General features: G+C 43.6%; 7 protein-coding genes across 7 annotated transcripts; 3 read left to right on the top strand and 4 right to left on the bottom strand.

The window, feature by feature from the left end:
• Positions 1-9,163: 9,163 nt before the first annotated feature.
• On the bottom strand, positions 9,164-9,868 carry NEUTE1DRAFT_99452 (uncharacterized protein; the record flags this gene model as incomplete). Its single annotated transcript, XM_009851224.1, has 2 exons — positions 9,164-9,370; positions 9,764-9,868. 2 exons carry the CDS (start codon positions 9,866-9,868, stop codon positions 9,164-9,166), a joined length of 312 nt encoding a protein of 103 aa, XP_009849526.1.
• Positions 9,869-11,494: 1,626 nt separating this feature from the next.
• On the top strand, positions 11,495-12,738 carry NEUTE1DRAFT_121114 (uncharacterized protein; the record flags this gene model as incomplete). Its single annotated transcript, XM_009851223.1, has 3 exons — positions 11,495-11,738; positions 12,050-12,162; positions 12,242-12,738. The coding sequence occupies 3 exons, from the start codon at positions 11,650-11,652 to the stop codon at positions 12,517-12,519; spliced, it is 480 nt and encodes a 159-aa protein (XP_009849525.1).
• Positions 12,739-13,712: 974 nt separating this feature from the next.
• NEUTE1DRAFT_128707 (uncharacterized protein) lies at positions 13,713-15,572 on the bottom strand (the record flags this gene model as incomplete). Its single annotated transcript, XM_009851222.1, has 2 exons — positions 13,713-15,212; positions 15,525-15,572. The coding sequence occupies 2 exons, from the start codon at positions 15,570-15,572 to the stop codon at positions 13,713-13,715; spliced, it is 1,548 nt and encodes a 515-aa protein (XP_009849524.1).
• A 2,953-nt stretch (positions 15,573-18,525) lies between these two features.
• NEUTE1DRAFT_121112 (uncharacterized protein) lies at positions 18,526-19,914 on the bottom strand (the record flags this gene model as incomplete). Its single annotated transcript, XM_009851221.1, has 2 exons — positions 18,526-19,451; positions 19,531-19,914. The coding sequence occupies 2 exons, from the start codon at positions 19,912-19,914 to the stop codon at positions 18,915-18,917; spliced, it is 921 nt and encodes a 306-aa protein (XP_009849523.1).
• A 723-nt stretch (positions 19,915-20,637) lies between these two features.
• On the bottom strand, positions 20,638-21,545 carry NEUTE1DRAFT_145320 (microsomal signal peptidase 18 kDa subunit; the record flags this gene model as incomplete). The annotated part of the gene is made up of 4 exons (XM_009851220.1): positions 20,638-20,820; positions 20,887-20,988; positions 21,063-21,277; positions 21,366-21,545. The coding sequence occupies 4 exons, from the start codon at positions 21,444-21,446 to the stop codon at positions 20,700-20,702; spliced, it is 519 nt and encodes a 172-aa protein (XP_009849522.1).
• A 978-nt stretch (positions 21,546-22,523) lies between these two features.
• Positions 22,524-23,819, top strand: NEUTE1DRAFT_40570 (uncharacterized protein; the record flags this gene model as incomplete). Its single annotated transcript, XM_009850557.1, has 6 exons — positions 22,524-22,607; positions 22,670-22,891; positions 22,960-23,303; positions 23,382-23,397; positions 23,462-23,639; positions 23,707-23,819. 6 exons carry the CDS (start codon positions 22,524-22,526, stop codon positions 23,817-23,819), a joined length of 957 nt encoding a protein of 318 aa, XP_009848859.1.
• A 1,284-nt stretch (positions 23,820-25,103) lies between these two features.
• On the top strand, positions 25,104-27,202 carry NEUTE1DRAFT_116459 (uncharacterized protein; the record flags this gene model as incomplete). The annotated part of the gene is made up of 1 exon (XM_009851219.1): positions 25,104-27,202. The coding sequence occupies one exon, from the start codon at positions 25,342-25,344 to the stop codon at positions 26,326-26,328; it is 987 nt and encodes a 328-aa protein (XP_009849521.1).
• Between the last annotated feature and the right edge of the window lie 674 nt (positions 27,203-27,876).

Here is a 27,876-nt window from a genome sequence, read left to right as displayed (position 1 = left end):
CTAATTTCTTAAAATAATTTAAATTCCTAACGGATTCCTATGTATTATTTTCAGGGCTAAATCCATCCTATTTAATAAAGTATTCTAATTCTCCTTCCTCTATCCTTAAATCTAAAATTTATTTTATATTCTATTCTTCTTCCTCGTCCTTAATACTAGCTCGTATATTAATTTATATATTTTTAGATATTAATTCCAATAATATAACGTAGAATAAGTATAATTTTAATTTTATAGTCTTAGGAATATCTAATTAATATACTATATTAGAAATTTTCTTCTTAATTTTAAATAGCCCTACCTATCGGTCGTCGAATTTTTTACTAAGTCTCTTTATTTTAAGATTCCTAATAAATAAAAGGACTTTATCCCCTTCTTTAAAGTAAAGTCCCTTAAACCTTTTTAAATTAAAATATCGGCTTATTTTTTATCTAACGAATTCTAATTCTCCTTTGAGCTTTTTATATAATATATATAATTTCTCAATTTTAATTAAGGCTTTAGGGACGTTCGTATTTAGTCCTTCTAAGAGTTCTAATTTATACTTATAATTTACAAAGAAAAGTAAAACCTTAGTAATTTCTATAGGGGAGGTATTATATACTAATTATACTATAAATAGTAATTTTACCCAATCGTTTTATTTAAAATTAATATAATTCCTTAAATATTATTCTATAATCTAATTAATCCTTTCCGTTTATTTATCTATCTATAGGTAATATACTATTAATATCTTGCTCTTAGTACCGAATTTAATTATTAATATTTATTAAAACTTAAACGCGAATTTAATATCCTTATCTATAATCTATTCCTTCAATTAACCGTATACTAAAATAATATTCCAATAAATTATATTTACAAATTACTCTATTAATTATATTTCTTTATAGGGTAAGAAGTAGCTCTATTTAATTAACCTATTTACTACTATTAAAATACTATTATAAATAACTTCTATTATAATATTTATAAATAGTAGTAATTTAATAATAAAATCTATAATTACCGAACTCTATAGCCTTTTTACAATTTTTAAGGGTTCGAAGAATCTATATAGTTTATATCTTACAACCCTAATTTTACTATAATACTTATAGGCCTATAATATTCAAATTATTTCGGTTTTTATTCCTAGAAAGTCGTAGTATTACTATATCCGTACTATAATTTTAGTAATACTTATATATCCTCCTATCTTAAATATATATATCCCTATAATAAGCGCTTCGTACTATTTAAGCTAAATGTAGGCCTTATTATAGTACTATAATTTATCGTTTTGGAGGACGATTCCATCTTTTTAATTATCCTCCTATCTTTATCGCTCCTTAGGGGTAACGACTATAATATAAAATTTAGGGTCTTATATTTTAATTTTATAAATAGTATAATATTCTACTTATTCCTATAGGGGGTATATAAGTAATTTATCCAATTATTTTTAAAATAAGGGTATAGAAGCTTTTATAGCGTTTTTTATATAGTCTATCCGCTAATTTAATATATTAGTACGAATATTCTCCAATCCCTTCTTATAATTAATCCTAAAATTAAATTCCAATAAGAATTCGGCCCAACGTATTTAACGGCCGTTAAATACCTTCGTAGTTATAAAATACCGAAAATTATTATAATTAATATAAATTTGTACTTTATATATAATTCTATTAAAATATAACTTCCATTCTTAAAATACTTTAATAATAATTAAGAATTCCTTATTATAAATAGAATAATTATAATAAAGTCCTTCTAATTTCTTTAAAAAGAAAATTATAAAATATAATTTCCTATACTCGTCGTATTGTCCTAATTATCCTCTAATAATATAATCCAACGTATTAATTTTAATTTTAAAAAGTTTATTTAAGTTAGGAAATTTCAATATAGGGTTTATAGTAATTATATTATAAATAGCCCTAAAAGTTTCCTCTTCCGATTTTCCCTATATAAAAACGGCCTCTTTCCTAATAAATTCGTATAGCAATTTAATAATCTTTTTATAGTCCTATATAAATATATAATAAAAATTAATAAACTTTAGGAATTTATAGACTTTAGTTATATTCTTAGGCGTTAATTAATTTCGTACGGCTTCTATTTTATTTAATTCTATTTTAATTTTATTTTTTGAGATTAAATATTTAAGAAATATAGTCTCTCTTATATAGAATTTACTTTTCTCTATATTAATAGAGAGTTTATATTCATATAATATATTTAATACTTTCCTTATATATTTTTTATATTCCGCGAGAGTTTTGGAATAAATAAGGATATTATTTAAATAGTAAATAGCGAACTTATTAAGGTAGGGTCGGATTGTGTAATTAATAATAAATTAGAATATTATAAGTATATTAATTAATCTGAAGGGTATAATAAAATATTTATAATATCCGTAGAGTATACGAAATACTATTTTCTATTTATTTCCTTCCTTAATTCGTATATAGGTATAAGTAATAAGTAAATTAAAGCGCGTAAAATATTATACTCTTTCTAATTAATTTCAAATGTATAAAATTAGGGGTAGGGGATAACTATTTCTTATAGTCTCTTAATTCAATTGCCTATAATTAATATAAAGGTATAGCTTTCCGTCCTTCTCTGGTACGAAGAGGATAGGGTACTTTATTAGTAATGTAAATTCCTAAATATATTTTCGTTTTAAATTTTCGTTTAAATACTTCTTTAATTTTATATTTTAATTTTTATTAGTATAATATATTTTAAAGAATTTAAATTTGGTTCCTTCCTTAAATTTAAATTTATAATCCTATAATCTTTATAGCAATAGTCCTTTAAAGTATTTATTGATAAAAGTTAGGTATCCTTAATATTCTATTAGAATTACTATTTTCGGTTTTTCTACTTATTAATTTTAGTAATAATTAAATTTGTATTAAGCGTTAATTATTAATACTTTTACTAATATTATTAACCCTTCTTCTATAATTTTACTACTTTTATTAATAGTATAAATTATAATTTTTTTATACTATTTATAGTAAGGTTGTAGGAATATTGCCTCCTTAGCTTATTTCCTACTATATTCCGGGTTTTTTATTAGTAATTGGATATATCCTAGGATATAGGTAGCTACCTTCCTTTTAACTAATATTTAGGTTATATACTATATACTATAAGTACCCTAGGATTATATTTTTAAATAGCCCTATTTTTATAATATTAAAATTAATTTCAACTATCTTACCTTCTATTATAATAGGGAATAGTAACGTTTCCTATTTTACGATTTATATTTTAAAAGGTCCTTTTACTATAAAGGGAATTTTCTTCTTCTTTTAAGGAATCCTTAATTAAGTAACAAACTTAAATAAAATAAAATTTAGTTAAACTTTAAAATTTACTAATATAAGAGCCTAGTAATTTTTTTAATAGGTTACAATTTTAAATCGTTAGTCCTCTTTCTCTTCTTCTATAGCAGCGACCTCTATAGGTACTATAGGGTTTTAGATTTTATTTTTCCGACGGTTATATCGCCGGATAATCCATTTTATTTAGGGATTTAATTTTTACCGGGCCTCCTTAAAGGCCTTAAACCGTTTCCTAATTCCTAGCGATAGTTATTAAAAGCATCCTTTTCCTTAAGTTCGGGCTCGTCTAACGAACGGTATTCCTATAACTATACTAAATAAATAGTTTTCTTATTTTTAATATTTTTAATTATATTAACCTATCGGATATAATATACAATTTCTACTTTATACGCTTATACTTTCTATTTTATATAAATAGGGTAATTAAACGTTAAGTACTATTACTATTAAAAATCGGTCTCTCCCTATTTTAAATAAATATAAATATTATAGGAGTATATAATAAGTTTCTTAAGTACTAATTATTCGCCCGCTTATATAAAGGGATATAAACTAAATATAAATTATTTGTTTATAATAAGGGCAGCCTATAAATTTCCTCGGTTGAAAGTATATATAACGGGTCTAAATTATCCCTATCGATTTAATCTCCTAACGGGCTAAAAACGGTTATCCTATTTCTTCCTATAATATTCGGGGTAATTATAAATAATATATTAGAATTATAGTATTTAATAATAGGCGAAATAAAGGGGGTATATCTATATAATATTTTTTATAATTAATTAATATACTTTAAATAATTCTAGGGTTTATTTTTAAGTAATTTATAATTTCCTTTTAATAATAATAGTTTACTTCTTCTAAAAAGTTTCCTATTTTTCGTACTCCCCGCTCTTATTTAGGTAGAATTACTATAATTCCGTTTAATACCCTTCAACGGTCTAATTGGGGTAGTTATATTAATATAGATTAATGAATTTATAATTATTAAATTCCTCGGGTATAAATATTAAGGGCGAAATTAATAGTAGGGTAGTATTTATTATATATATAATTATAAAGAGAGCCTAGTCGGTAGTAGGGAGGTTATTAATTTCTTCCTATATTAAGGTTTAGTACGCTTATACTTAGGGTATATTATTATTCTATACCTCCTCTTTAGAATCCTTCTTATTAAATCCTTCCTATCTATATTTATTATTAGCCTCCTATTAAACTTCCTAATCGAAATTTATAATTCTATTTATAGTATTTTCTAAATCGTTTTAATTATATTCGGCGTTAGCAATTTTAATTACCCTAACTCCTTCTACTATAGTAGTTTCCGTTTTCCTCCAATTTAATTATTTAAATATATAATAATCTTTTTTTATATACCTAATTTTATTATAATTAAAGTATTTAACCTTCGAAAGGTCCTATTTACTTTAATTAATTTAAATTATATCGATTTCTATAGGTTTTAAATAGGTAGTTTTAGAAAAGTAAATTCCCTAAATCCTTTTCTTTTTAGTATTAGTATAATAGGTTTTAGAAGGAACGAAGGGAATTACTCTTCCTTTCTTTTCCTACTCCTATTAGAATAGTCAATTATTAATACGGATAATTATATCGATATATATATTAATAGGTTCGGGACGGTCTTTTTTATAGAATTCGTCCTTAATTCTTTCCTTAAAACTAATATAAAATAGCTATATTAACCTATTATTATTAATATTATTACGAAGGGAATCTTATTTAAAGAATATAGTATAGGTTAAAGTAGATTTAATTTATTAAAACTAAATTAAGCGTTTCTAAGCCTAACGAATTTTATCCTTTTTTTAAAAATTTGAATAAGGGCTTTAGTAAATTTATTATAACTACTTAGAATCTTCTTATTAAAATCCAAAGCGTTATTTCTATTTTTATAAAAGTCTTTAAAAATAGGTTCGTACTAGGTAAGGGCCCTATTTACTAATTTAATCCCTATATAGGCTATTTTATTAAATTTAGAGTTAAACCAATTTCTATAGAAGTAGAGATAGGTTTACATTTAGATTAAAAATCCTATAAAGGTAAATTACTATCTATCGTACTCTTTAAATATAGTTAATTTAAATTTAGGATAGTTAGTAAGCGGAGTATCCTATATAGCCTCGAACTATTAGTATATAAAAGCAAGGCTCGCAGGATTACCCTAGTAGGTAAAATTATTATTATTTCTAATAATAAATATAATAAAGCGAAGAAATACCTTTAATTACTATTTAAAATAAGTTAAAAGGAATAATTAATATATAACGAACGGTAGTTTAATTTACTTAAATAAAATAATTGAAAGTAAGAACTATTAGAATCGTTCGGTAAAGTTAAAGGGTTTATAATAAATATATTTATAATACTAATTTTAATAATAATAATTAAATTATATTAATTACTATCAAACTATTTAATAATTTAAATTCTCTAATCGTCCCTTTATACTTCCCGTATCGTTTATTCTATAGCTAGCTCACTTATATTATCGTAATACTAATTTACTCCGTAAGCCCGGCGTTAATTTACTAGCGTAAGCCCGGAATTAATTTACTAGCGTAAGTCCGGAATTGGCTTACCAGCGTAAACCCGGAACTAGCTTACTAGCGTAAGCCCTATCTCCGACGCCTTTCTTAACCCTACCCTAGCCCGTAATTATACGAGCTAGCCTTTCTAGGTTGCTTATACTACCGATAGTCTGGTTAGCCCGTGTACTTACCTTAAATTCGTAATACAATTAGTTTAAATTATTGTACGTAGAGTTTAAATATGTATTTAATAACCCGTATACTTTACTCTATAATATATTTAATAAAATATATATACTTATTAAAAAGAAGTAAAAGGATTATAATAATAAGATCGCCCGTAAAAGCTTCACTTTATGGGATAGTTACAAACGTAACCTTCTATTAATAACTATTATAGAAAAGGTTTTGTAAAAGGCGCTTACCCTTATTTAAAACTAGTATAACTAGGTTAAAATATATATTATAAGTAATGTTTAAGCTACCTTCTATACGTATAGTTACTTTTAGTAGTTCGGATTACCCTATTATTATATACTGGCGGTACGTATAGACTTAACGCATAATAATTTTAGTATAAAGGGGGTTATAGAATGTAGATTATTCGTTCTAGAGGAAATTGATTAATATTAGTACTTACCTACGGATTTAGTAATTTCTTATTCCTTTTTACTATATTATTTTAAGAGTCAATTTACTAATAAAAGTAGGCTATAATTGACCCTAAAAAATATATTAAAGATTTAAATATTGTTAAGCAAATAAAGAAAGTTAAAATGAAGGTAATAGACTTACCTCTCCAATTTACTAAATTTATTCCCTTATAAACTACTTAATCTAATTCTACTCCTAGTATTAATAGTTAAGTAAGTTAGATAAGCTATATAATTCAATATTAACCCCTTCTTACAACCAATTAAAAGACGAGCTTTATTAAAGTATAAAAGGGTTTAAAGGCTAATAAGTATTTACCTTCTTACTAGGAAGAGGGATATATTGTTAGAAGTTATAGTAGCCTAGTAGTATTAGTAATAGAGGCTCCCTATATTTTTAGTACTAATTTACTAACTAGTATCCCTTGCGAAATTATTTATATACCCTTATTACTACCATCTAGGCAGCCGCTAGTATTAAAGCCAAAGTAGTAGAATATGTAATTATATACACATATATAGAGTAAATTATAAAATCATATAAATTAGAGAGCTCTAAAATAGACTATAAAAAATAAATACTCCTCTCCTCTCTACACTCTTCTCTACACTACACACAAATCTAGTAATATAGGGTACGGTTAGGTATACCTTAGCGGTATGCGTTAACAGCTTTGGCACGTATAGGCATACGAGGGTTAGTCTGTATAAGAAACCCTACTTTTTTACGGGGATTCTCGCTGATTTTAATGACAGGGACCCCTGCACACCCGGGGCACACAAAATATTTGACGTGCCAGCTCCCCTGCCCTGTACTCTTACCCCATGCGGTTAAGTAGTCTAGATATAGGGGAAGGGGGTAGTCTGTCTATAGCCCGGCTCACTGCAGTGGGGAACTGGAAAGAACGGACCGTAGCCGCCCGGCCGTTGGCACCATCACACAAAAGTGCGTTCCGTTCTTTTTCGTCACCGGGCTACGACGCCTGCAGCGGCCGGGGGTTGATATGGGAGACCACTTCACATCCGATACCTACCCCGCGCGCACAGCTTGGTAGTAGCCTCTTCTTTCTTTTTTTTTTTTTTTTTGCCCTTAAGGCTGTCTGAAAGCAACGACTCACAAGGCTTATTGGTATGCGAGGGATATCGGCAAAGGCTTGGGTGAAAGTCGGCATTGCTTTTGGATAAAATTCTGTCTACACTACACTCGCCGAAGTGGGATGACAAAAGTCGCATGAATGAGCGTGAATCCCCTTTGCTGCTAAAAGCGGATTCCGTTCGGACGAGGTTGTCTTTCATCTTGGCCGACTACAAGCCACCCAGACAAAGCTCATTATGGCTCTTGTCAGTTTGTATACTGCCTCGACAGCGCCGCAAACTATTATTAATGCACGTACATACACAAACGGACCTGAAGTTGTCCTGGTCCGCTCGAGGCATTGTCACAGGCTATGTATGATACAACCTCTACGCAAGCACAATTCCTAACTGAGCTATGTAACCTCCATCGTATGTAGTAAGGGGTCCGGGCGTGGCTTGGTCGGGGCACCGGCGGAACAACGAAACGTCGAATGAGCGAGGGATGATCGGCAAGCTTGACTCTGAATCACTCCTAGATAGCGGGGCGGTGGAGTGGTGAGAAGCATTCTCGACATTGCCATTGGTGGTCATTGCCCATTGCCTCGATCTTGAAGTCCCCCCTAGTGTACCGTTGCTTTTTGAAGCGAACCTGCGGCTTCGGACCACTTGGGATCTGATCCGCGATCCTGGGCTTGGTTTCTTTGTTTTCAGCTCCGAGAGGCAAGACGCTTGAGAGCGTCGAAAGTCGAGTAGGTACTAGATGCTCCAGTTTACCAGCGAGCAACAAAGACCCCTTTCATGAACTGACCACAGAGCAACAGAGCTGCTACTCGGTCGGCGTCCAGTTGCCACGTAACTAAAACAGGAAGAGCTCGTCAGAGAGAGACAGAGAAAAGACCTTCAATGGATTATGTGGGACCGGGCAGCCATGATGGTCCTGAAATTGGATCAAATTCCTAGCGCTCCACTTCTTCTCTTGTTTTCTCGAAATTCCAAAATCTCTTGGCCTGCGACCTCGCATCGGCAGCCTGACAACCTAGCCATTTTCCAAATTAGCAATTCCACCGTTACGGCCGGAGGTGGGAACTGGCTTTCAGGCAGCCCGCCCGGCGAGTCCGTTTACTAATGTGCCTGTATAGTCAGCCTAGAACTTTTTCGGATTATATGTTTAAGAGGCGTCGATGTGTTATATCTAACAATGTCGACTCGATACCTATCGGCCTCTCCTTTACAAAAAAAGTGCGTAAAGACTTGTCCTCGACGCCGGATTCGATACGAAGTCACATGTCCCAATCTTGCAATGTAGCTCATGGTTCCCCCCCGGCGTGGAAATTATTCAAAGCGATGACGCCTCGTTTGACATCCTGGATGAACATCACCAGTCAACATTGCTAATGGGTAGCAGTCCAGGGGTGTGGCGTCTGCAAACGGGGCCGAGTCTGGCCTGCACCCGGTTTGTCATTCCCTTTGTTATGAACGCCAGGCGCAAGCAAACAGATATAAGATCACGGCACCCGATGTATCGCCAATCTCACAGCATGGCTTTCCTCTCCACGGAAGTTGACACCAGCTGGCTAGCGGCCATGTACCCCAGGGTTTGCACGTATGGGTGACAGGCAAACGAGAGACCCACGACGGCGCCGAAGGCGAACAAACCGTAAACGGACCAGCGTCGATAATGGGACTTGTACGACGTGTTCGTTACCCGTGGGACAATGGGCCGCACGACGTCGATTGCCTAGATTACTGGATAACATTCAACACTCAGTTCTGGATCGTTGGGCCGGACAGTCCTTCAGTGACTGTTTCATGACTGCAATGGAGCGCCATGGATTCGATGCGTTGCCTCGAGGACAAGGCCAGAATGCCATAGTGCAAACTTTGGAGGCCGATTATTGATTGTCGGCGAGTGTGAACTACCCCAACTCAGACCGACAAATTCTTGTGGTGGTCATGCTGTGGACCGGTCAGCGCGTCCAAAACCCAGATGCATGATCTGGATCACCAGTTGGTATGGAACCAGTTACCCGGTAGCCGGTTGCTGATACAGCATACCAGTACGTCATTTGCGAAGGCTTGACCCAGCTCATAAGCGCAATTCGCATTCTTGCTGTGCTCGCGATCAGACGACCGCCGTCAGTGGTGCCTCCGTGGGTGATATACAGATTAGGCGGAACTGGCAGGATGGAATGAGGGGGATAGGTTCTGATACCAGTTCGCGGTTTATGGTTGTCATTTCAACGCTCATCCGGGGACACGGCCAGAGAGATTCATGTCGCCAGTCTCATATGAGATTGCAACTGGCAGTCACTGGAGTCGCTCGCATCGAACTTTTCACACAAAGCCAGTGACAACCCTCCAATTTCACGTGATTGCGCGATCGAATCGATGACGTCCTCGGTGGACTACACTAGTGTCATGCATTGACATTACACTATGTACACTACACGTCGTCCGGATTGCGCACATCACTTGAGAACATGGCGCTGACATTGTGAAGTCTGGCAGAGTGATAACTGGTAGTGTACAATGAGCATCGGATCCAGAGGAACGGAATTCGAAGACACGGACCAGCCAAATCCAACGAGACCAACTCGAAACTGGAACGAACCAAGGGACAGATCCCAACCAACAATCGACATGCAAAATCTAGCTGAGAAGTGGAAGCTTGCCGCGAACGTGCCTTCCCAACACGTGCAGTAACGTCACGATCAACAGCCAAGTGGGCCTTGATCCAAGCGCCCTCTTCTTTGTATTCTTTCAACCACTCGGAAGGTCAGATTTGGTAATGTCGACCCACATCCAAAGCTGCGCAGGACGTGCTGCTGGTGATGCACAAGCCAGAGAAAGGTCAGAGCGTCGGCTCGAGCAGCTCCCCCTCTTGGCGCTGCGAGACTGCATGCAGCTTCCTGCAACGCGTGCAGCGCCCCGTCCCCCTCCCCCACCACCTCACGCAGGCGGAGCAACCCCCGTCTTTTCGTTTCTTCATTGTACACTATGGAAGCGTCCAGCACCGCCTATCAACCGGGGCGTTCTACCGCCAGACTACCTCGAGGTGATGGCGGGACAATAGAGCTTCTCCCTTCCAACAATTTTTTCGGATCACCGCTCCTCTCTTTTTGAGGTTATCTGATATTACATACTACGATGGTCCGCCATCAACTTTTTACTCCGTCGTTGGTGATGTTGTTGTTGATGCTGGGGTATTATGGGGCCTCAATTCCTCAGCTGGGAAAGAAGAGCCTTTGACTTCAACCACAAAGCTGGCAGCGAGGTGTACGTGGAAATCTGGTTCCTAGTAAAAGGTCCGTCTCCAGTAAACCGGGAAAAAAGTGGAAGCTCAAAACTCTCCTTCCCTTGCCTACAGTATCCGCCCTCTCAAGAGTCTCACCAAGTCTCACCTTCTCTTGTTCTCGCAACTGCCAGCAGCATCCTCTCTCGTTGTCGCCCAAAAAAAAAAGCTTTCGAGGTTCTCCGCACGCGTTCCCCTTTTCCCTTCTTCCCGCTGTCTCTAGCGCTGCCTGTACTTTGCATGTAACACTACTGGGCAGAAGTACCGTCATAGTAGCGTAGCTAAAAGGTAGGTACTTGCTAAGCCATAATCCCCAGGTTCAGAGACCAGTTGGCTACCAGGGTACGTAATAAGGTACAGTACGTAGCTCTCGTGGGCTGGCCGCGGCCGGTGTTAGTGTAGTTGGAGGCTTGGAGCTTCCCCCAGTTCCCCAGTCAGAGTTCCCCCAACTGGGTGGGTGTCTCTGCTTACCCTAGGCTCTTTACACTTCCACTTCTCTCTCTCTCTCTCTCTTCGGACGCTTTTTGCTTTGCCGCCCACCACCACCCACCACCCCCAGCCTTCTTTCCCCCAGATCTTTTTTCTCTCTCCCTCCCTCCGTCTTTCCTCTTTCTTCTCTCTTTTCTCCATTTCCGCTACTTTTCACACGCGTTTTTACCGCCTCGGTCGCGATTTTGCGAGTCTCTCCGATATCGCGTTACCTACTTAATTCAACAAGTTTCACAATGTCTGCCACCCGCAAGAGAAAGCCTGAAGAGGAGCCCGAAGAGCTCGTTTCCCTCCCTGAAGATTCTGACGGCGAGGAGGAAGAGGAGTAAGTACTACCCGCTGTTTTTACCTCGAGCTTCATCTGTTCCTTGTTTCTTCGTGATCGTTTTGCGATGTGCCTCGGCAACAAGAACACGCGTTGGTGACGGAGCTTTGCTGCCTTTGCGCATTGCGGCGCCAATGCTTTTTTGTGTTGCTAGTTGAATCGCCAATCGTATATTGGTGTGGATTGCGATCACCCGATACTTCAAGAGGCGGCGCCATCACTTTCAGTGGGTAAACAAAGACAGGCAAAAAACATGCATATGAATATGCCTTTCATCCAAGCTTAGATAGCTAACGATTGGCCTCCCTCAGGTATGTCTCCACTGGCGATGAGGAAGAGGATGTTGATGACGACGAAGAAGATGAGGAATACGACGGCGAGGAAGGAGGCGAAGATGAAGAGGAAGAGGAAGAGGAGACCACAGGTAAGCCACTGCAGCCCTGCCCACTTTGCCCCTGTTAGCTAGTCTTGGACAAATATAACTGACAAAACTGACCTTCCAGACAAAGCCCCTCCCAAGAAGAAGCTAAAGACGGCAGCTGCCGAAGACGAGGAGGAAGAGGAACAAGACGAGGAGGAGGAGGAGGAGGGTGACGAAGAGGATGAGGACGAGGAGGAGATTCCCGAAGAAGAGGAAGAAGATGATGATGCTGAGGCCGAGGCCGAAGAGGGCAGCCCCAAGAAGGCTCAGCGTTCAGCCTCCAAGGCCGTGGACGAGGATGACGACGAGGAGGAGGCTGATGCCGCCAAGGCTGCTGCTGGTGGTGATGATGAGGAGTAAGGGGGCTCATTACCTCCCTCTCTCCTTAGTTTCACGGCCACGGCCTTCTTTGGCCTTTCCTGTTTCCTTCAACCTCATTGTCATTGCTTGAGTTACTTGGCTTAGGAGTCATCTTGGATCTGGTGCTTTTTGGATATGGATTTGATAGGCGACTGCTTAGAGATGAAAAACACGAATAATGATGGCTTCAGGGTTTGGTTGATCGATGGACGTGAAGTGCATATCAATCGCGAGAAGATAAATAAGATACTTCTGGGGCCAAGTTATGTAGTGCGACATCAATACATCTCAAGCATGACATCTACTCAAAGGACTAGACGTATATACCTTGCTCAAATCGGACCCGCTCCATGCGTTCGTTGACTGGATCTGTCGTCACATTAAACATTTCCAGGAACAAGAACCCAATTCTCTCAGTGTCCAATCAATAGGTAGCTGAACCGAACAGGCACCTTGGACCGATCCCGATCCCGGTCCCCCACATCCGTAAGGTACCGAACAAATGGTGTGCATGACACTCGACACTCATTCTGATTGACCACTGGATCGTTTTGATTCGTCTTTGTGTGCGCATATGGAATCGGGGCATTGGAGGGCAGTCCCTCGGTCCGGGTGCAAATGTCAGAGGTCCAAAGCTGGAATTGAAATAGCGGGAGATACGTATACTTACTTGGTCGTGAGTCTCGCAAGCTGAGGCGTGTAGGTTGAAGTTCGTTTTATTCTGATCTGCTTCAATGTCCTACGTACACTACAAGAAGTCTTGGAAAAATTCAAACTAGAACAAGTCACTCGTTTTTTTATCCAGAAGCTGGATATTTAGTACTTGGAAAGTGTTTTCATTAATATGGCTAGTATTGATGTATTTCTTGTAACTCACATAAGGTGCAGGACCGTCGGTTAATGTGTTGTGTACCACTGGACTAGCCATGCCCTCCTTCCCTTTTACTCTTTTCCTTTTGTTTATAAGTCGGTTATCGTCAGACAATGCTGTCTTCCTATTCATTTTAATATATGTTCAGACAAATCCTCTGCCCTATTTTACATAATCCTAGCATATATATTGTGTTCCAAACGCTTTTAGTGTCGTGACTTACCATGCGTGTATTTCCCCGGTGCAAACAATGCCTCATGATTTCCCCTCCTTTTTTTTTTTTTTCTTTTCGACTGTCTTTTTACCACTTCGCAACCCAGCATCATTGACCTTCCCTATTCGCATTCCCATACTCATCCCAGATCTTCCTCAACTGCTTCCTCTCCGCCGCCAGTCGCTTGTGCTCGTTCTCCAATGTCTGAATGTACATCCTTGCGCGGTCAAGGACCTCAGACTTGCTCACTCGGCGTTCCTTGTCCGGAATGTCCAGCTCAGCCATATCGGTAAGTCTTTTCAGTGGCTGTATCTGCTCTGTGGTTTCGGCTTCGAACCCTTGCTCACCGGACAGGGCGACCGAGGGAGGGAGGACGTCCAAAAGCGCTTCGAAGTGGGCGTTGAGTCGGTTACGGTACTTTTGTTCTACCTTGTTGTGCTTGACGCGGGCGATTTCCTGCCGGGGACTCGCTGTATGTGCTGTGTCGAGGTCCAAATCATGCCCAGTGACGGAATAGCTCCTGTTGCTGTTGTTGTCATGGTCCAACACCATGTCCGTGTCACCGTCACAGGTCCCGGCTTCCCATGCTTGCTCCACATACAAGGCTCTTCTACTCGTTATCTTTTCCAAGCTGACCCCCTTGTGTGATTGTTGAACTGGTTGTTGTTGTTGCTGTTGTTGCTGCTTCCTTTTCTTGTTGCTCTTGTTGTCTTCCTTTCGCCCCCTTTCTTTGCCTTTTGGGTTCATCAAACTTCCAGCAACATCTTCCTGCACCCATAACAGCGAGGACGGGCGGCTAGCCGTCAAGCTTCGATTGACAGCAGCTGAGAGTTTCATGCCGGCTGACGACGGGCTATGTGCTGATTCTGCGTCTTCAAGCTTGCTGCTAACCAATTGTCCGTCCTCTGTCTGTGCCAGTCGGTGTCGCCGTCTCTTTCTAAGCTTCTCCTTGTTCTTCGCAGCACCTAATTTCCCTGTTAATGCTGCCTGGCTTCGCCAAAAAGCGTTTGTATAGGTAGTGGTCATGTTCTGATCGATGTATTTGTGTTCCCCATTATAATCTCCACCCAATACAGGCTTCAATATGTCGGGTAGCGATTGCAAAGATAGTCCCGCAGTGGTTGGGCTTTCGTACTGCATTTCGTCGGCCACGTAGGGGGGCCATGCAGTGTACGTTTGGTTGCAAGTCGGCCATGTATCAGAAGGGAATGAACTGGCAGTAACGACATCTGCTGAAAAAGCTGTAACAGGGGAGGTAAGAGAGCCCAGCAGATAGGCTGAGTGAGGTGTAACCGGTATCGAGCCGGACACAGTGAGTGCTGAGGTGGACAGTGTCAGCCCTACGGATCTAGTTCCATCCGAGAAGCTGCTTGAGCGGAGACAGTGTGGTATATGATGATCCGCATATACGCCATGAGATCCGGACGGGGTGTGTTGTATCGGCGTACAGTTGGTTCTTGAATCTGCGTAGTTGTCTGTTTGCAATTGTAGAGTAACCGCGGGGGTTGAGAAGTCAGAATGAGTAAGTTGTTGGTAGTCTAAACAAGCATAGCCGGAGATGTACGGGTCATGAGGGTGATTGCATGGTATGCTCGGATGGGTCGATGGCTGTCATACTGTCAGTTGAGATAATTCAAAGGTTACCAGAAATTAAAGTGTGAACTGCTGGCAGTGGTCCGATTCTTGGCTTAATAGCAGCGGGTAGATTCTGGGCGCGATGGCAGATCATATCTGAGTATCCCGGCAATATCAGGCCATGATTTCGGAAAACATGCCACTCTGAGCCACGGTTATCACATTTCTTCGGCGATAAGCTTTGGACAGACATGGACAAGCAGATCCCCCGTGGTACAGGGCCGTGTTCGGGTATAACTCGTGGGAAAGGAGCACGAACAAAGAAACTGTGCGACTGATACTTACTTGTATATCATCATAGAAAGGTCGACGATCACTGTCCAAAGGTTGCATTGTTTAGCGGATGAGTATCTTGCTATTGCCTCAAACATGGGAGTCCAGAGATGCCAGGATCAAGGCAAGACACTCTCTGGCTCTGGCGATCATGTTCTCTGATACTTATAGCTCCAGAACTCTGTTCTGTTTCACAACGAGAAGGGGCCATAATATTGACTGCCGGTTTTCTGCAGAGGTGTTTGCAAGGATAGCGCGTTTTCTGATTTGGAGGTACTAGAGGCAACTATGTTACAAGTTTGCCGACGGAACGAGACGCCATCTCAGGATTGGGACACCTGACGAGGCTACCGTAAAGAATGGGAGAGTCACTGTACCATTGTGCCCAAACAGAAACAGGACGAGAATAGCCCATCTCGGAAATTCGGGGGATTCCATTCGGAAAAGAGTGTATGCGTGGGTTTCCGTCTCAATAACTGAATGTCGGTAGACAGGGGGCGGCTATGCCCGGCTCCGCGCTGTTGGCTGCTCGAGTCTTCTGTATGCGGTCGGTTCGACATGGGTGATGGGTTTGAGGTTGTCCTTTCGATGATCCTTTGATCATTCGTCGTTCTCGATGAGCCTAAGACACGATCCTATCTTTGCAGCCGCATATTCATCGATCGTGAGTTCCCGAAGTCTCTGTATCCAATCGTGCGTCTCGAAGCCATCGAAAATCTCTTCCATTGCTAATTCCCCGTTAGCCCTAGCGCTACATACTTAGATGCGGGATTCTAAAAAAGGGTCTCCCATTCACCCGGGTACCGGTGCCCTCCGCCCTAGTGCGCGGTGGAGGAGTTACATTGCTTCCGAATCTACCTGGCTGTGGTTTGTTCCGTGGTTTTTGCTACTTTGTTCTTGAACATTGACCTGTCATTGGCCTGCCGAATGAAGACTTCGGGACATGTCATTCGATTTCGCCTTCAGAGTCACACCATACGGTAAGGGCCGTGGCGGACATCGGCGAGTGTGGCGTAGTGAGTTGGCCTGGAAATGCTTAGTTGCAAATCATATAGCTTCAAGGCTATTGAGGACCAGGCACAACATCTTCAGCCCCTGAAGATCAGGGAAGGACGAACATTGGCTGGAATAAAGTCCGCATGTGTTGAAAAGCCACTTTGGCTCGTTTTCGGTGCCAACTACCACGGTTGTAGACTGCTATGCGTCATGTCATCGAGATCCAACGTTGTCTGTAGAGTCGAAGTGTTTGCGGAAACAAATCGATACCTAGTTTTATGTTCTTTTCAATAATTTTCTCTCAGCTCCAGGCGTGTTGGATATCAGGTCTCCATCCATGTTGATATGAGTCGGTATAAGTTCGCACAATCAAATTGATACAGTTGTCGTCTCTCTTTTAGTATCAGATAAAGACACTACAGTCCTAAAACCTTGACCTTGCGTTAGTCCTCCGATCGTTTCTACATTAGGCTAACAACGGCGATACATGTCGAGTGAAGCAACAGACACATGGCAGACTTGTCAGTGCCACATAGCACAGCATGAACACATACTAGTAAAGCTAAAGAGTGGCCGTCGGTAGCTCTTGATTGTTTTGAGATTTAGCTTGTGAATCAATAAAGTGGTCTGATGGGATGACTGTCGGTACTTACCATGCTCCAAATGTTTGACATCTTTCTTTCCTGTCTCTTCGTTACTATAGAACAATGTTGGATAAGGCAGCTCCAAAAATGATGAGCCCGTGGTCGAGAGGGGTCGGGACGGAAGAGTGTCCCTTGCGTTTTCCGGTGCAATGTCTCCGGAGGGATGCTATTGTGTGTGGTAAATGCGGCTGGCTTGTGACTTGTGATGCATGCAGCGGTTGAAACGCATCGTTGATACGCTTCTCCCAGGGGAAAATGCCGTCCAGACAAGAGCTGACGAACTACTACTGCAGCTCTGGAAACAAACAAGTGGCTCGGAAAGTAGTCGAGACCCGTCATAGATCGAGATGCCCGTTGGATGGTCGGGTGGCTGCATAAAGTTTGGGACTTCTATTAGCAAGGCTCGAAGTTTATGCGCGGGATAAAATTCGGATGCTTTACACTGGTAGGTTCTTCCTTCCGCCACGCCGACTGCCAATTTCAGTGGGATTTCTGTGATCGCGTTCCAAGGTTCGACAGTGTGCGAATACAGAAAGAATCCGTTGCGGATGCTGCAGCTTGACCATTTGGGATAGAAGGCGCTGTCAAGAAGGCGTAAAATGACCACTAAAAGTTGGAAACCCGGAAATCCGGGCAAGAAGTGGAAAGGGAAGAGAAATGTGACTCTCAAACTTGTAGTTCGAAGTTAAACTCTTTGCACGAAGGCGCACCGCCGCGCAGTGTTAAGGACGGAAAAACAAGGCAGGCGCTCAATTTGGTAGTCCTTCAGTTGACACATATCGTTCCTTCCAAGTCATGGTTTTGCCTTTGGGAAGTGGTGCGGTGGTAGATAAGTCTTGACAGAAAGCAGGAGCAGTGGGGAGGGGGTTTGGGCAGCTGTGCCCCCAGAATGGAAAGGGACTACCCGTGCTTTCTACTTTAGTGTTCATCATCATTCAGTCATTCTATCCCCCCTCTCGCACGAATCCATAAAAGGAGATCCTATCAAGGATACTGACCCATCCCATCAAGTCACTTGCTCACATCCAACATATCATTCACGATCAGTTCAGATACTACTCCAACGTTCTGTACCCGACGACGGAGCCTGAGCAACAGATGAACCAGTATCCCAAGTCTCCTGGACAGTCCTCCAATGCTGCAATTGTACGTTCCTCCCACATCGAAATCTCTGTGTCCAGAACGTGCCAACCGTCATCCCGCCTCCTTCCTCTTCAAACTAGCCTTTGCTTTACCCCCAGTACTCCTTCCTCACCTAAGACAGCTTGTAAGTGTCAATAGCCTCATCAACGCTCCTCAAAAGGGGCACAGTCAAGCTCCTAGAAAAGTCCTGGACACGGAAGGCTGAGGGCCGCACACGACCCATGTTGTGTGTTGTGAAAGGCAACATTACTACATTATTTTATTCGTGTTGTAAAACATTATTTCATCCCCTAAATGCTTCGTGACCCATAGTAGGCCACATATTTCAGTTTCAATAGGGACTCCAATGTCCATCCGACGCGCCCCAGCGTCCTTTGAGCGATACTGTGCCGTCTCGAATGTCTCCAAACAATGAATATTTCATCAAATTGGAAGTCATTCGTATTATGAGAGGTAAGATATACCCTCACTCAAGCGTCTCCTTGAGTTTTGAGAACCGTCTATCAGCTCACTGAATATTGGCTAGACCACCTGGGAGCGTCAGCCGCGTCGTGAACACAATGGTGTATTAAACCTTAGTTCAAGTCGTCAAGTGGGGGCGTAGAGGTAGACAAGTGTCTCATAAAGTTGACGCTTGGTAGCCCTGCAGAGGCACAGCAGGTTGCTGTTGAGAGCCCTGCGGGACTGTTGAAGGTTGTTGCGCAATAGGTGCATAATAACCGCCATACATCATGTTTTGCTGGTCAGGAATCGAATGTTGTCCAGCTACCATATTGTGAGGTATTTGACCCATCTGCATTGGTACGGGTACTGGAACTCGGACATAGGTGATTCTTCGGGACTTGTTTGTCGCATTGACGGTGTGTGTTTCAACACAGGCTCGAACGAAGAGGAAGAAGTGGATGATCCAAAGAATGCTAGAGAACGCAAGCAGGGTTCGCATGAGGCCTGTTAGGAGGTTGGGTATAACAGGTTCATCGTAGTAGTCTCTCGTGAATTCGTAGACGAAGACGCCACCAATGCTGACCCCCAAGGAAGCCACAAGGACAATGATCAGTTGAACACCGACATGAGCTCCGGGATGAATGCCTCGACGTCCTTTGGAGGCATACAATACTAGGAACTCAGCCACGGTCCATAAAATTGCCAGTCCAGCCTAGAGAGCATTAGTTATCATATGGCCATGTACAAAGATACGATGTCGAATGAGTATAGTTAATAAGGGTAGGACATACTGCCGAGGCATCAATGGCAAAAACGGGGTCTATTTCCCACCAGCGGTAATCCTCCGATTGCTCACCATAGACGCCCAGTGCCAGGCCAATTCCAAAAATGACGGCAGAGCACACAAGAGATGCGGTTTGGAAAGCCAATTTCACAACGTGCCATTTCTTGCTGTAGGCAATTTCCGAACCAGGAATCCGCAGAGGCAAAGGTTGGTATGTGCCAGTGCCATATCCAAACGGTACTGGCGCCTGTTGCTGCTGGAAAACCGCACCATTCTTGTCCTTGGTGACTGAATGAGGCAGGAGTGGTGCTCCTTGCATGGCTGTGCTTCCATCATTATCGGTTCGTTCCTGTGCAACATGCGTGCTGCTGGACGGTCCGGCTGCGGTCATTTTGTTCCTTTGTTTGACCAAGTTTGGGATAACGTTATCGAGATATTAGTAGTGATTCAGTTGACCGGTGATTAAGCGCGAAAAGAGCGAACGGCGTGACGACGACACAGATGATGTTGCGACAGGAAGTCTGATGATTGAACGAGAGAGTGTGCGCAGAGTGCACAGGAAGTCGTGAAAACAACGAGCGACAGTCGACAAACCGGCGGTGGCGTGCCAAAGAAAGAAAAAGGGAGGAATGAGATTTTCTAGATTGCAGTGCAAAGGGCTAGACGCAGGCTCCCATTGACTTTGGCGTACCTTGAAGTTGCAAACCTCAAGGTCTCTTTTACAACCCTATCGCATAAGGGTTTAGCGGCGTCTTGGCGTCTGGATGGCGAATCAGGCGGCGTGGCTGCCTAAAGGTCGGCTCATTGCCGGCATTGTTGGTCCTTCGCTACGGCGGGCAGCTCAGGGCAGGCACTTGGCTCCCGGCCCTAACTCTCTCGACAGACAAAGAGTTCCTGTCTAGCATGGAATGGCAATCGATGATAGGAAAGCGGGCCATAAAGAGATAGGTAGGTACCTAGGTACATAAGTAGCGGGTCAATATGGAATCATAAGCCATTTGACTTTGAGAAGGTGTAAGCTCACCTCTTTCCATTTATCTTCTTCGCCTTGGGACTTTCAACGGTAAAAGATGGTGAAAGGTACATGTAAAAGTCACAAGTCCAAATAATAAGCAAGAAAACAAAGGTAGCATCGATCGTTGTTCGAGAAGGGAATTATGCTATAATCAAACTTGGCTATTCACGCTGCAAAACCACCACCAAACCCATCAGTCCGAGCATGACAGTCTTGAGCCATGGGTGCTCGGATAAGAGAATGGTGACATAGCCGACAAAAGGAATGTAGGCAAAAACGCTCCTGTTTAAGACGATGTTAGCGGAATAATTGAAACGTCCTGGTACAAGCGAAAACAAATCATCATACCCGATAATGTCTTTTCTAACCAGGTAATCCTGTCCACTTGCGTAGAGCTCTGTGTCGTCCGAGACGTTGTTATCTCCCTTTGTGAGCAGTTTCGCTTCAGGTCTTCGAAATAGGCAGTCCTATGGTCAGCTGTATGTCCGGGGCAGCGCAAGGGGTGTAGCAGATGGAAAACGAACCCCTTTCCAAATTTCCTGACTATCCTGTGCACGATGGGGATATCCTTGCCCTTCACATTGTACACAACAATCTCCCCAACGCTGGTTTCGGCCAACACATTGCGGTTCCACAAGAATAAGAGGTCGCCGCGCTGAAAGGCCGGCTCCATGCTACCGGACAGGACGACGACAATCGGGGACGGGGAATCTGTGATAACCGAAATACCTTTCCACATCTGCGACATGGAAGCTGGTTAGCACGCCATTGATGAAGCTAAGCAAAGGCAAGTTACATAGCGGAGGGAGCTCTGGACAGGAACACACCATGAATGCAGTTGACAGGATCAGGCCAAAGTTCATAAGCTGGACGGCAGCTTGCCGCGGGTTTGCGAGGCCTGACAACATGGCGACGGCGGAAGAGCAGAAGCGATCGATGTCTGTTGTTGTGTGGATTGACGCGGCGCCGCAAGGTTCCTGCGAAAGTTCGGAGTGGCTGCTTCCCTGAATGGGTCGGATCGGTGTTGTTGACTTTTGCTGTACAGGTACTGGCGCCGTTGTAGTTGACAATTGACATCAGAGCCAGGCACAGCGGGAGCGGACACGGTGACAAGAAAGCCGCAAAATGGTTGCTTCTGATTGGTGGATGTAGAGAGAGGAGACCCACTCAGTTCCATCTCGAACGGCCCACAAGACATCAAGGTGCCTGCCCTGCACTTCATCATTGCAACAACCTCGACCTCAACTTCAACCACAACAACCTCAACCTCAACTTCAACCGCAACAACCTCAACAATATATCCTTTCTCTCAACCATGCATCATGGTAGATACCTTGAATAAAAAAAACTCGGAGAATATGACGCTCAGATTATTGACCTTTAAATGGATGTTTTTCACAGTGCTATCGTCATTCTTCCCAGTGGAAGCTCTTTATGAATTGGAAAAGACCGAAATCCGACCAAAAGACCATCGCTCCTACTTTTTCGTCCAGCTAGGTGTTTGAGAACTCGATACGATATTTTCCCCTGTAGTCCGTCGTTTCCTCGGAAGAAAAAGGACAACCAGACTTCACCCAACCGAATGGTCATGACCATCTGGATCGGATTCTCTCCGTTATTGTAGCGAAGGTTAGCTCTTTCTACCTCTTTTTTTGACAATGTGCTTTCTGTTTCGACCGCTTCTACCTAGAGGTAGGATGATATTCCATTTTTTGATTCAAGGTCCGGTAATGGAGCTGTGCCAGACGGGCTGCACGTCGCTGCCTTCATGTTCATTAGGTTGCTTTTGACTCATGGAAGGAAGTATTCTAGACAGTGCCAAAGAAACTGGCAGAGAACGCATTCCATTCTTTGCCTTGGTCATCATAGTTTTCTTTTTTTGATCTATCGTCTTTTATCGAAAGCGGCTGGCGTTCTTCACTCGCCTGTTCCTCAATATCTCCCGATTTTCACCTCTGACGACCAGTTCTCTCTTGCTCATCAACATGTCGACTGGCAACGAGGCAACGGAACGAAGCTCCCTCCTGGGCCGTGATCTTCCGCGACCGAATGGAGTTGTCCAGGACCATGTACGTTGCAAGGCCATTCGTTGCGCACATCATCTTGGATCGTACTGACAGTTTATATTTAGCCAATCTTTCTTCGTGTATGCCACGCGCCATGGGGCTTCATCAACCAGACCACTCTTGTTGTCCTCAGGGGCCTGATTCTGATCTACCTCACCATTCTTGCACCCATGCTTCTTGACTACAAACTCTACAAGCGGCAAGACGGCGACTCTCCTTGGCGCATTGCCTTCCAATTTTCGACCATTGCCTTCATTCTGTTGTGGCTCTATCACTTGCTCGCCTTTGTATGGCCCCCCTGTCTCTCCACCGGTAGTTTGACTTGTTGGTACTAATTCCGGGCTTTTTGGTTTAGTGCTGGAGCTACACGCACCTCTATTATCCCGATATCGATGAGGAGCACAACACATGGGAGTCGGCTCTGCTTCGCAAAATGTCACCGCCCGAACAAACAATCACTTCGCGCAACCGACTTTACTTCAGTTTGTATTACACAGTGTCCCACGTATTTGCCTTTATGAACACCTTCATCTTCTGGGCCTTTGTAGTGCCGAAGGGTCACGGCGAGTTACCCAAAGAAAGGCAAAGGGGCAGCGGCGATGATGCAGGGAGCCTCGTGGGTATGTTCCCATTGAGTCTCGACATTCTCCTTAAAATTGCGCTAACGAGACTAGCCGGTGATTTCTTTAGCCATGGATGGTTTGAACCTTTCTGTGTTCTTAACCTATGGGGTTATACATCACTCCTCGCTCTCTTTGAGATCATGTTTCTGAACAGCATCAAACGCCAGATCGTAAGTTGTCGAGTTTCTGGAGCAGGTCTTGATGTCATGACAGGAAGACTAATAAGTTTCATAGCCTGTGCACACCCACATCATTGGCTTGGTAGTCCTGCTGTGTGCCTACCTTGGCTGGGCTGCCTTTGGGAAGCTCTTCATCGGCCGTGCTCCTTACTTCTGGCTGGACCCTGAGATTGTTAGGTACAGAGAACTCATGTTTGGATACTGCGCCTTGTTCGTGGCTCTGGGACCTGCATGTAAGTCTCATCTGCTTCTCCGGCTAGGTGACAATAGCATCGTGCTGACCGCAATCGCTTTCGATAGTCTTTGCTTTTATGTATGGCCTTATTAGCCTGCGTGAAGAACTGGCAGAGAAATACGGCAGCCCAAGCCAGGACGCCACCCCAGATGGCTCGCAGCAGGGAGACCAGGAGTGAGATGGATAGGTTGGTTCGTGTTCTGATGAGAGGGGGCTTGCCATAGAACACGTCTGCATGCAATGGCATGCCTTCACATGATTCTGCCGCCCTTATTTTCTTTTAGCCTTGTTTTATCATCACTTTAACAGCTACTGGAACAGGCTCCTCTTTGCCGGCGATGCTGTCCCCCCTATTCGACGACTGCCCCTCAAAGCCACGTATATAGCCTAGAAGAGCATCAAATTTTCACATACGTTGAGAAGGATTATCCCGTGATCGAGTCATCACCCTTTCCAAATAGAAGGCATCACAATCTTGAAAACTAAGCGTTGGAATGGCCCCTAGCTGTGGGACTGACACCAAAATTCCCAAACCTACCTACCCCCCTGACCCCCTGCTTCCACGCAGCCGTAGCGGAGCCGCGGAGCTTTGTTTCACAAGGCCCCACTGTAGCGTCCCATGGCCGTGGATCTGTGCGGGGTTGAGATGACGGGCCCCTTGCCCGACTGAAGATTGGTGAGATCGATATCTGCGCGTTTTCCATGCCAACAAAAGCAACATCGATTGACGTCTTCAAATTGACAGTCGCAAAGAGAAGATGTGCTGTCATCTGGTCCCCAAGTGTATGTATCTTGAAGAACAGAAGCAGGCGACGTATATACCACGGGCCGACGACGGATTGGGCGAAACTCGACCCTTCTTCAGCCATTGGATGAACCATTTAAGCTCAGGCCAGGGCAGACTGGACGGAGGCCGCCTCGTCTGTTGACGTCGATGGACAGCTCAGCATTCATTTCGTTCAATCCGTCTTTACCATTGGAACTATCCCACATATCCATCGCAAGGCGAACCAAACTACCTACGCCATATTGCAGAGGGAAAGGAGGAAGTTGAAGCATGCAACCATCACCGGAAGCGCCATCGTGCACACCCTCAGCATGCATCAAGGCAGGCTGCAACATGCAGTCAATACAACCAACCACACGTCGTCTGAGCGCGGTGAATGGACGACAAGTCGATTTCCAGAACATGGCCCCTGTCTCTGGACAACGAACCACGATACTGACGGTTCTGGGTTTGCCAATTGTTGTTGGACGGATGTTCAACAAAACCCCTGCCAATTCAACCCAGGAGGATGGGTATCTACGTACAACCGCCGTCCCCGCCCTGCTTTTTGTTGGCTTCCCATCAATCCGGCATCACGCCTTTACATGGGCCGCAAGGCTGTTAACGGTATAAGTATCCCGCCCACCCCTCCCTTACCACACTTCTTTTCCTGGTTCTTACTCCCTGTCCCCCCAACACACAACCAAAGGGCTGCAAAGTGTTTGCTGGTGTTGTCTCGAGGTTCATTCGGTAGAGATAGCACCGCCTGGGCCCTGTCAATCCTTCTTTTGTGCTTCCCTCCCTCCTTTTCTCCCTCTTTTTTCTATTCTCCGGTTCTTCGTCTCTTTCGTCGCTCTCTTGGATCTAAGCTTCCTCCTGGATATCCGTCAACCCCGCTACCATTTCCCGGTTCATCTTTCCCAAGACCACCACCATGTTCAAGCGCTCGTTCCGATCCCGCGATGCGGGCAACTCTCAGAGGGAGCCTACCCAGATATCAACCAGTACAGATTCGCAACATCGGGTGGACAAGTCTGCAAGACTTATGAAGAAATCGAAACGGGATCTCCAGAAGCTATCGAACCTCAAGCAGCCGCTCGTGGGCGAAAACTCTTCGCGCACACAGCCACAGTCGACGCAAGCGAAGCCAGCCGAGAAGCCACTCGCCATTACCCCCTCCCCCATCATCACCATCACCGTGGGCGGCGAAGGGCGATTGTTTGCTGCGCATGAAGATATCCTGTGCCAGGCTCCTCTCTTCGAAAGAATGCTTGCGCAATCCAAGAGGATTTTGCTCGAGGATGAAGAGCCAGAGGTCTTCAGCGCCATCCTCGAATACCTCTACAAGGGCGACTACTACCCCCGTCTCCTACACAACCAGCAGCAGGACTCTTGGGAACTCGAGGACTCTCTTTCTATCCCCGCCAATCGGGCCGCGCCCCTTACACCCCCGACAGGCAACAACTCACCACAACTCGGAGGTGGCTACGCGGGTCAGTTCCCCATCGAGCCGACCGTGTTTCTCTCCAGCCTGAACCAATACTTGCTCCGCGACACGGTGGTCTACTGCGCCGCAGAGCGTTACGGGCTGGAGGAACTTAAGAGGCTGGCGCTGCGGAAGCAAGGGCTGCAGACTGGTATCGACGTCGGCACCATCCTTCGTAGCGCGCAGTATTGCTACGCGCACACGCCCGACTCCGACAGTCGCCTGCGCGCCCATTATCTGGCACTCATCATCCGCTGCCGCAAGACCTTCAAGCGCAGCGGCACGATGCAGGCCGAAATGGAAAAGTGCGGCAGCAGCAGCGTGTATGGACATGGTAGTGGGAAACTCTTCTTCGACCTGTTCATTGCCATGTGTAATCACCTCGACGACGTCATTGACGCGAGCAATGCGACGCGGACGCCCAAGACTATCTAGAAGGATGGTCCTACGCATGGTGTACGATTAGGTTTTCGGGTTTACTTCACCAGTCACGTTGTTTCACCATCTCACGATACCCAACGATAATTTTTGCCTTCATTTATTTTTGCCCGCATGGCCTCTCAACTGACTGGAGTTCGGGATCGATATTGAATGACAACCTTTGAGGGAGGATGCTTTGGTCATTCCCTTGTGTCACAAACAACACTGGCTTATAACAACAGACAAAAATCGCAACTCAGACTGATACCACATCGGGGAGGCATTAACTTGTTCTTTCTCCGACATGCGTATACGGCGCTCGCAACTCAATCCTTCTTTTTTTCTTTTTGCCTATCCCTCGGACAGATAATGCATACACAACCTCATGGACAAATCCCCTGGTTGGGTGATCAAACAGTGTCTCAAGGCCGTCTGGTTTGTATAGTTTGCTTTTACATGGGAGAGACTTGTTAGCTGTACGAGCAAGGGATCACTCGCTCACTCATATTCGCGAAACGGTCGCTTTAATTAGCAGACTAGCCAAGACATCTTCGTGATGATGTATAGTAATGACTCTTATCATGATGACACACACAGCTAGGGAAAAACAATGGTAATACTCAATTCCATAGCTGCGTTAGAGAGCTAGTAAGCCCTCTCCTCGCTTGAAGAACTACGTAATGGAACCACCTCCCACATATATTTCTGTCTCTGTTCGCCAAACGAAAAGTGACTGACAGTGACATCCACTTTGGGTCAACCTCAACCGTCCTATTCCTTAGCCCACTTGACCTCCCACCCCTTAACCTTCACCACCAACTCCTTCTCGTCCCCATCCTTAACCTCCTTCTCCGGTCTCGCCGCCATAGCCACCACCTCCAAATCCCACTCCTCCACCCCTGGGTTCGTCAGCCCATAAACCCAGCAAATCTCCCGCAACGCCGTCCTGCTCTTTTCCTCTCCCGTTTTCTCATCCACCACAATCCTATACACCCAAATACTCTTTCCATGCTCGTCGCCCGACTGTTCCACCAAGATGGTCGTCCACTGCTCTGTCTCTGCTCCTGAAGAAGAGGAAGGAGAGGAAAGAAGAGGAGTAACGCTCCAATCAGCCCAATTATCCGTGGCTACTGTGCTCAGTTGCGGTTGTGATTGGTAAAATTCGATGCCGGTTTTGATCCATTTGGGCGGGATTTCCTTCTTCCTCTCGGATTCCGAAGTAGCAGAGGGAGTTGAAGAAGAAGAAGAAGGGTGGCGAGGACGAAAGGCGAGGAGGATCCCAGCTTGGTCGTAGCGCTCGCGCCAGGGGAAAGAGAAGGAGGCGCGGACGGAGAGGAAGGAGGTTAGAGGGCCGGTGGAGCGGGTGGAGGGGGGAATGGCGGTTGGTGCTAGGTAGGGTTAGTGATGGTTGTATAGCGGAGGTAAGAAATGGATGTAAGTGGGGGGTTAAGAGTAGGTTATATATACCATTGTAGATGTTGGTTGTGGGTGGTTTACGCCAGATGTCGGTGCCGGGGGCGGCGCGGATGGTGAAGATATCGGAGGTCTTGGCGGACATTTTGT

The sequence above is a fragment of the Neurospora tetrasperma genome (genome assembly GCF_000213175.1).
Source record: "Neurospora tetrasperma FGSC 2508 unplaced genomic scaffold NEUTE1scaffold_2, whole genome shotgun sequence".
Classification (NCBI taxonomy): domain Eukaryota; kingdom Fungi; phylum Ascomycota; class Sordariomycetes; order Sordariales; family Sordariaceae; genus Neurospora; species Neurospora tetrasperma.
The sequence above is the reverse complement of the archived record's forward strand: the minus strand, read 5'-3'. Positions and strand labels throughout refer to the sequence as shown.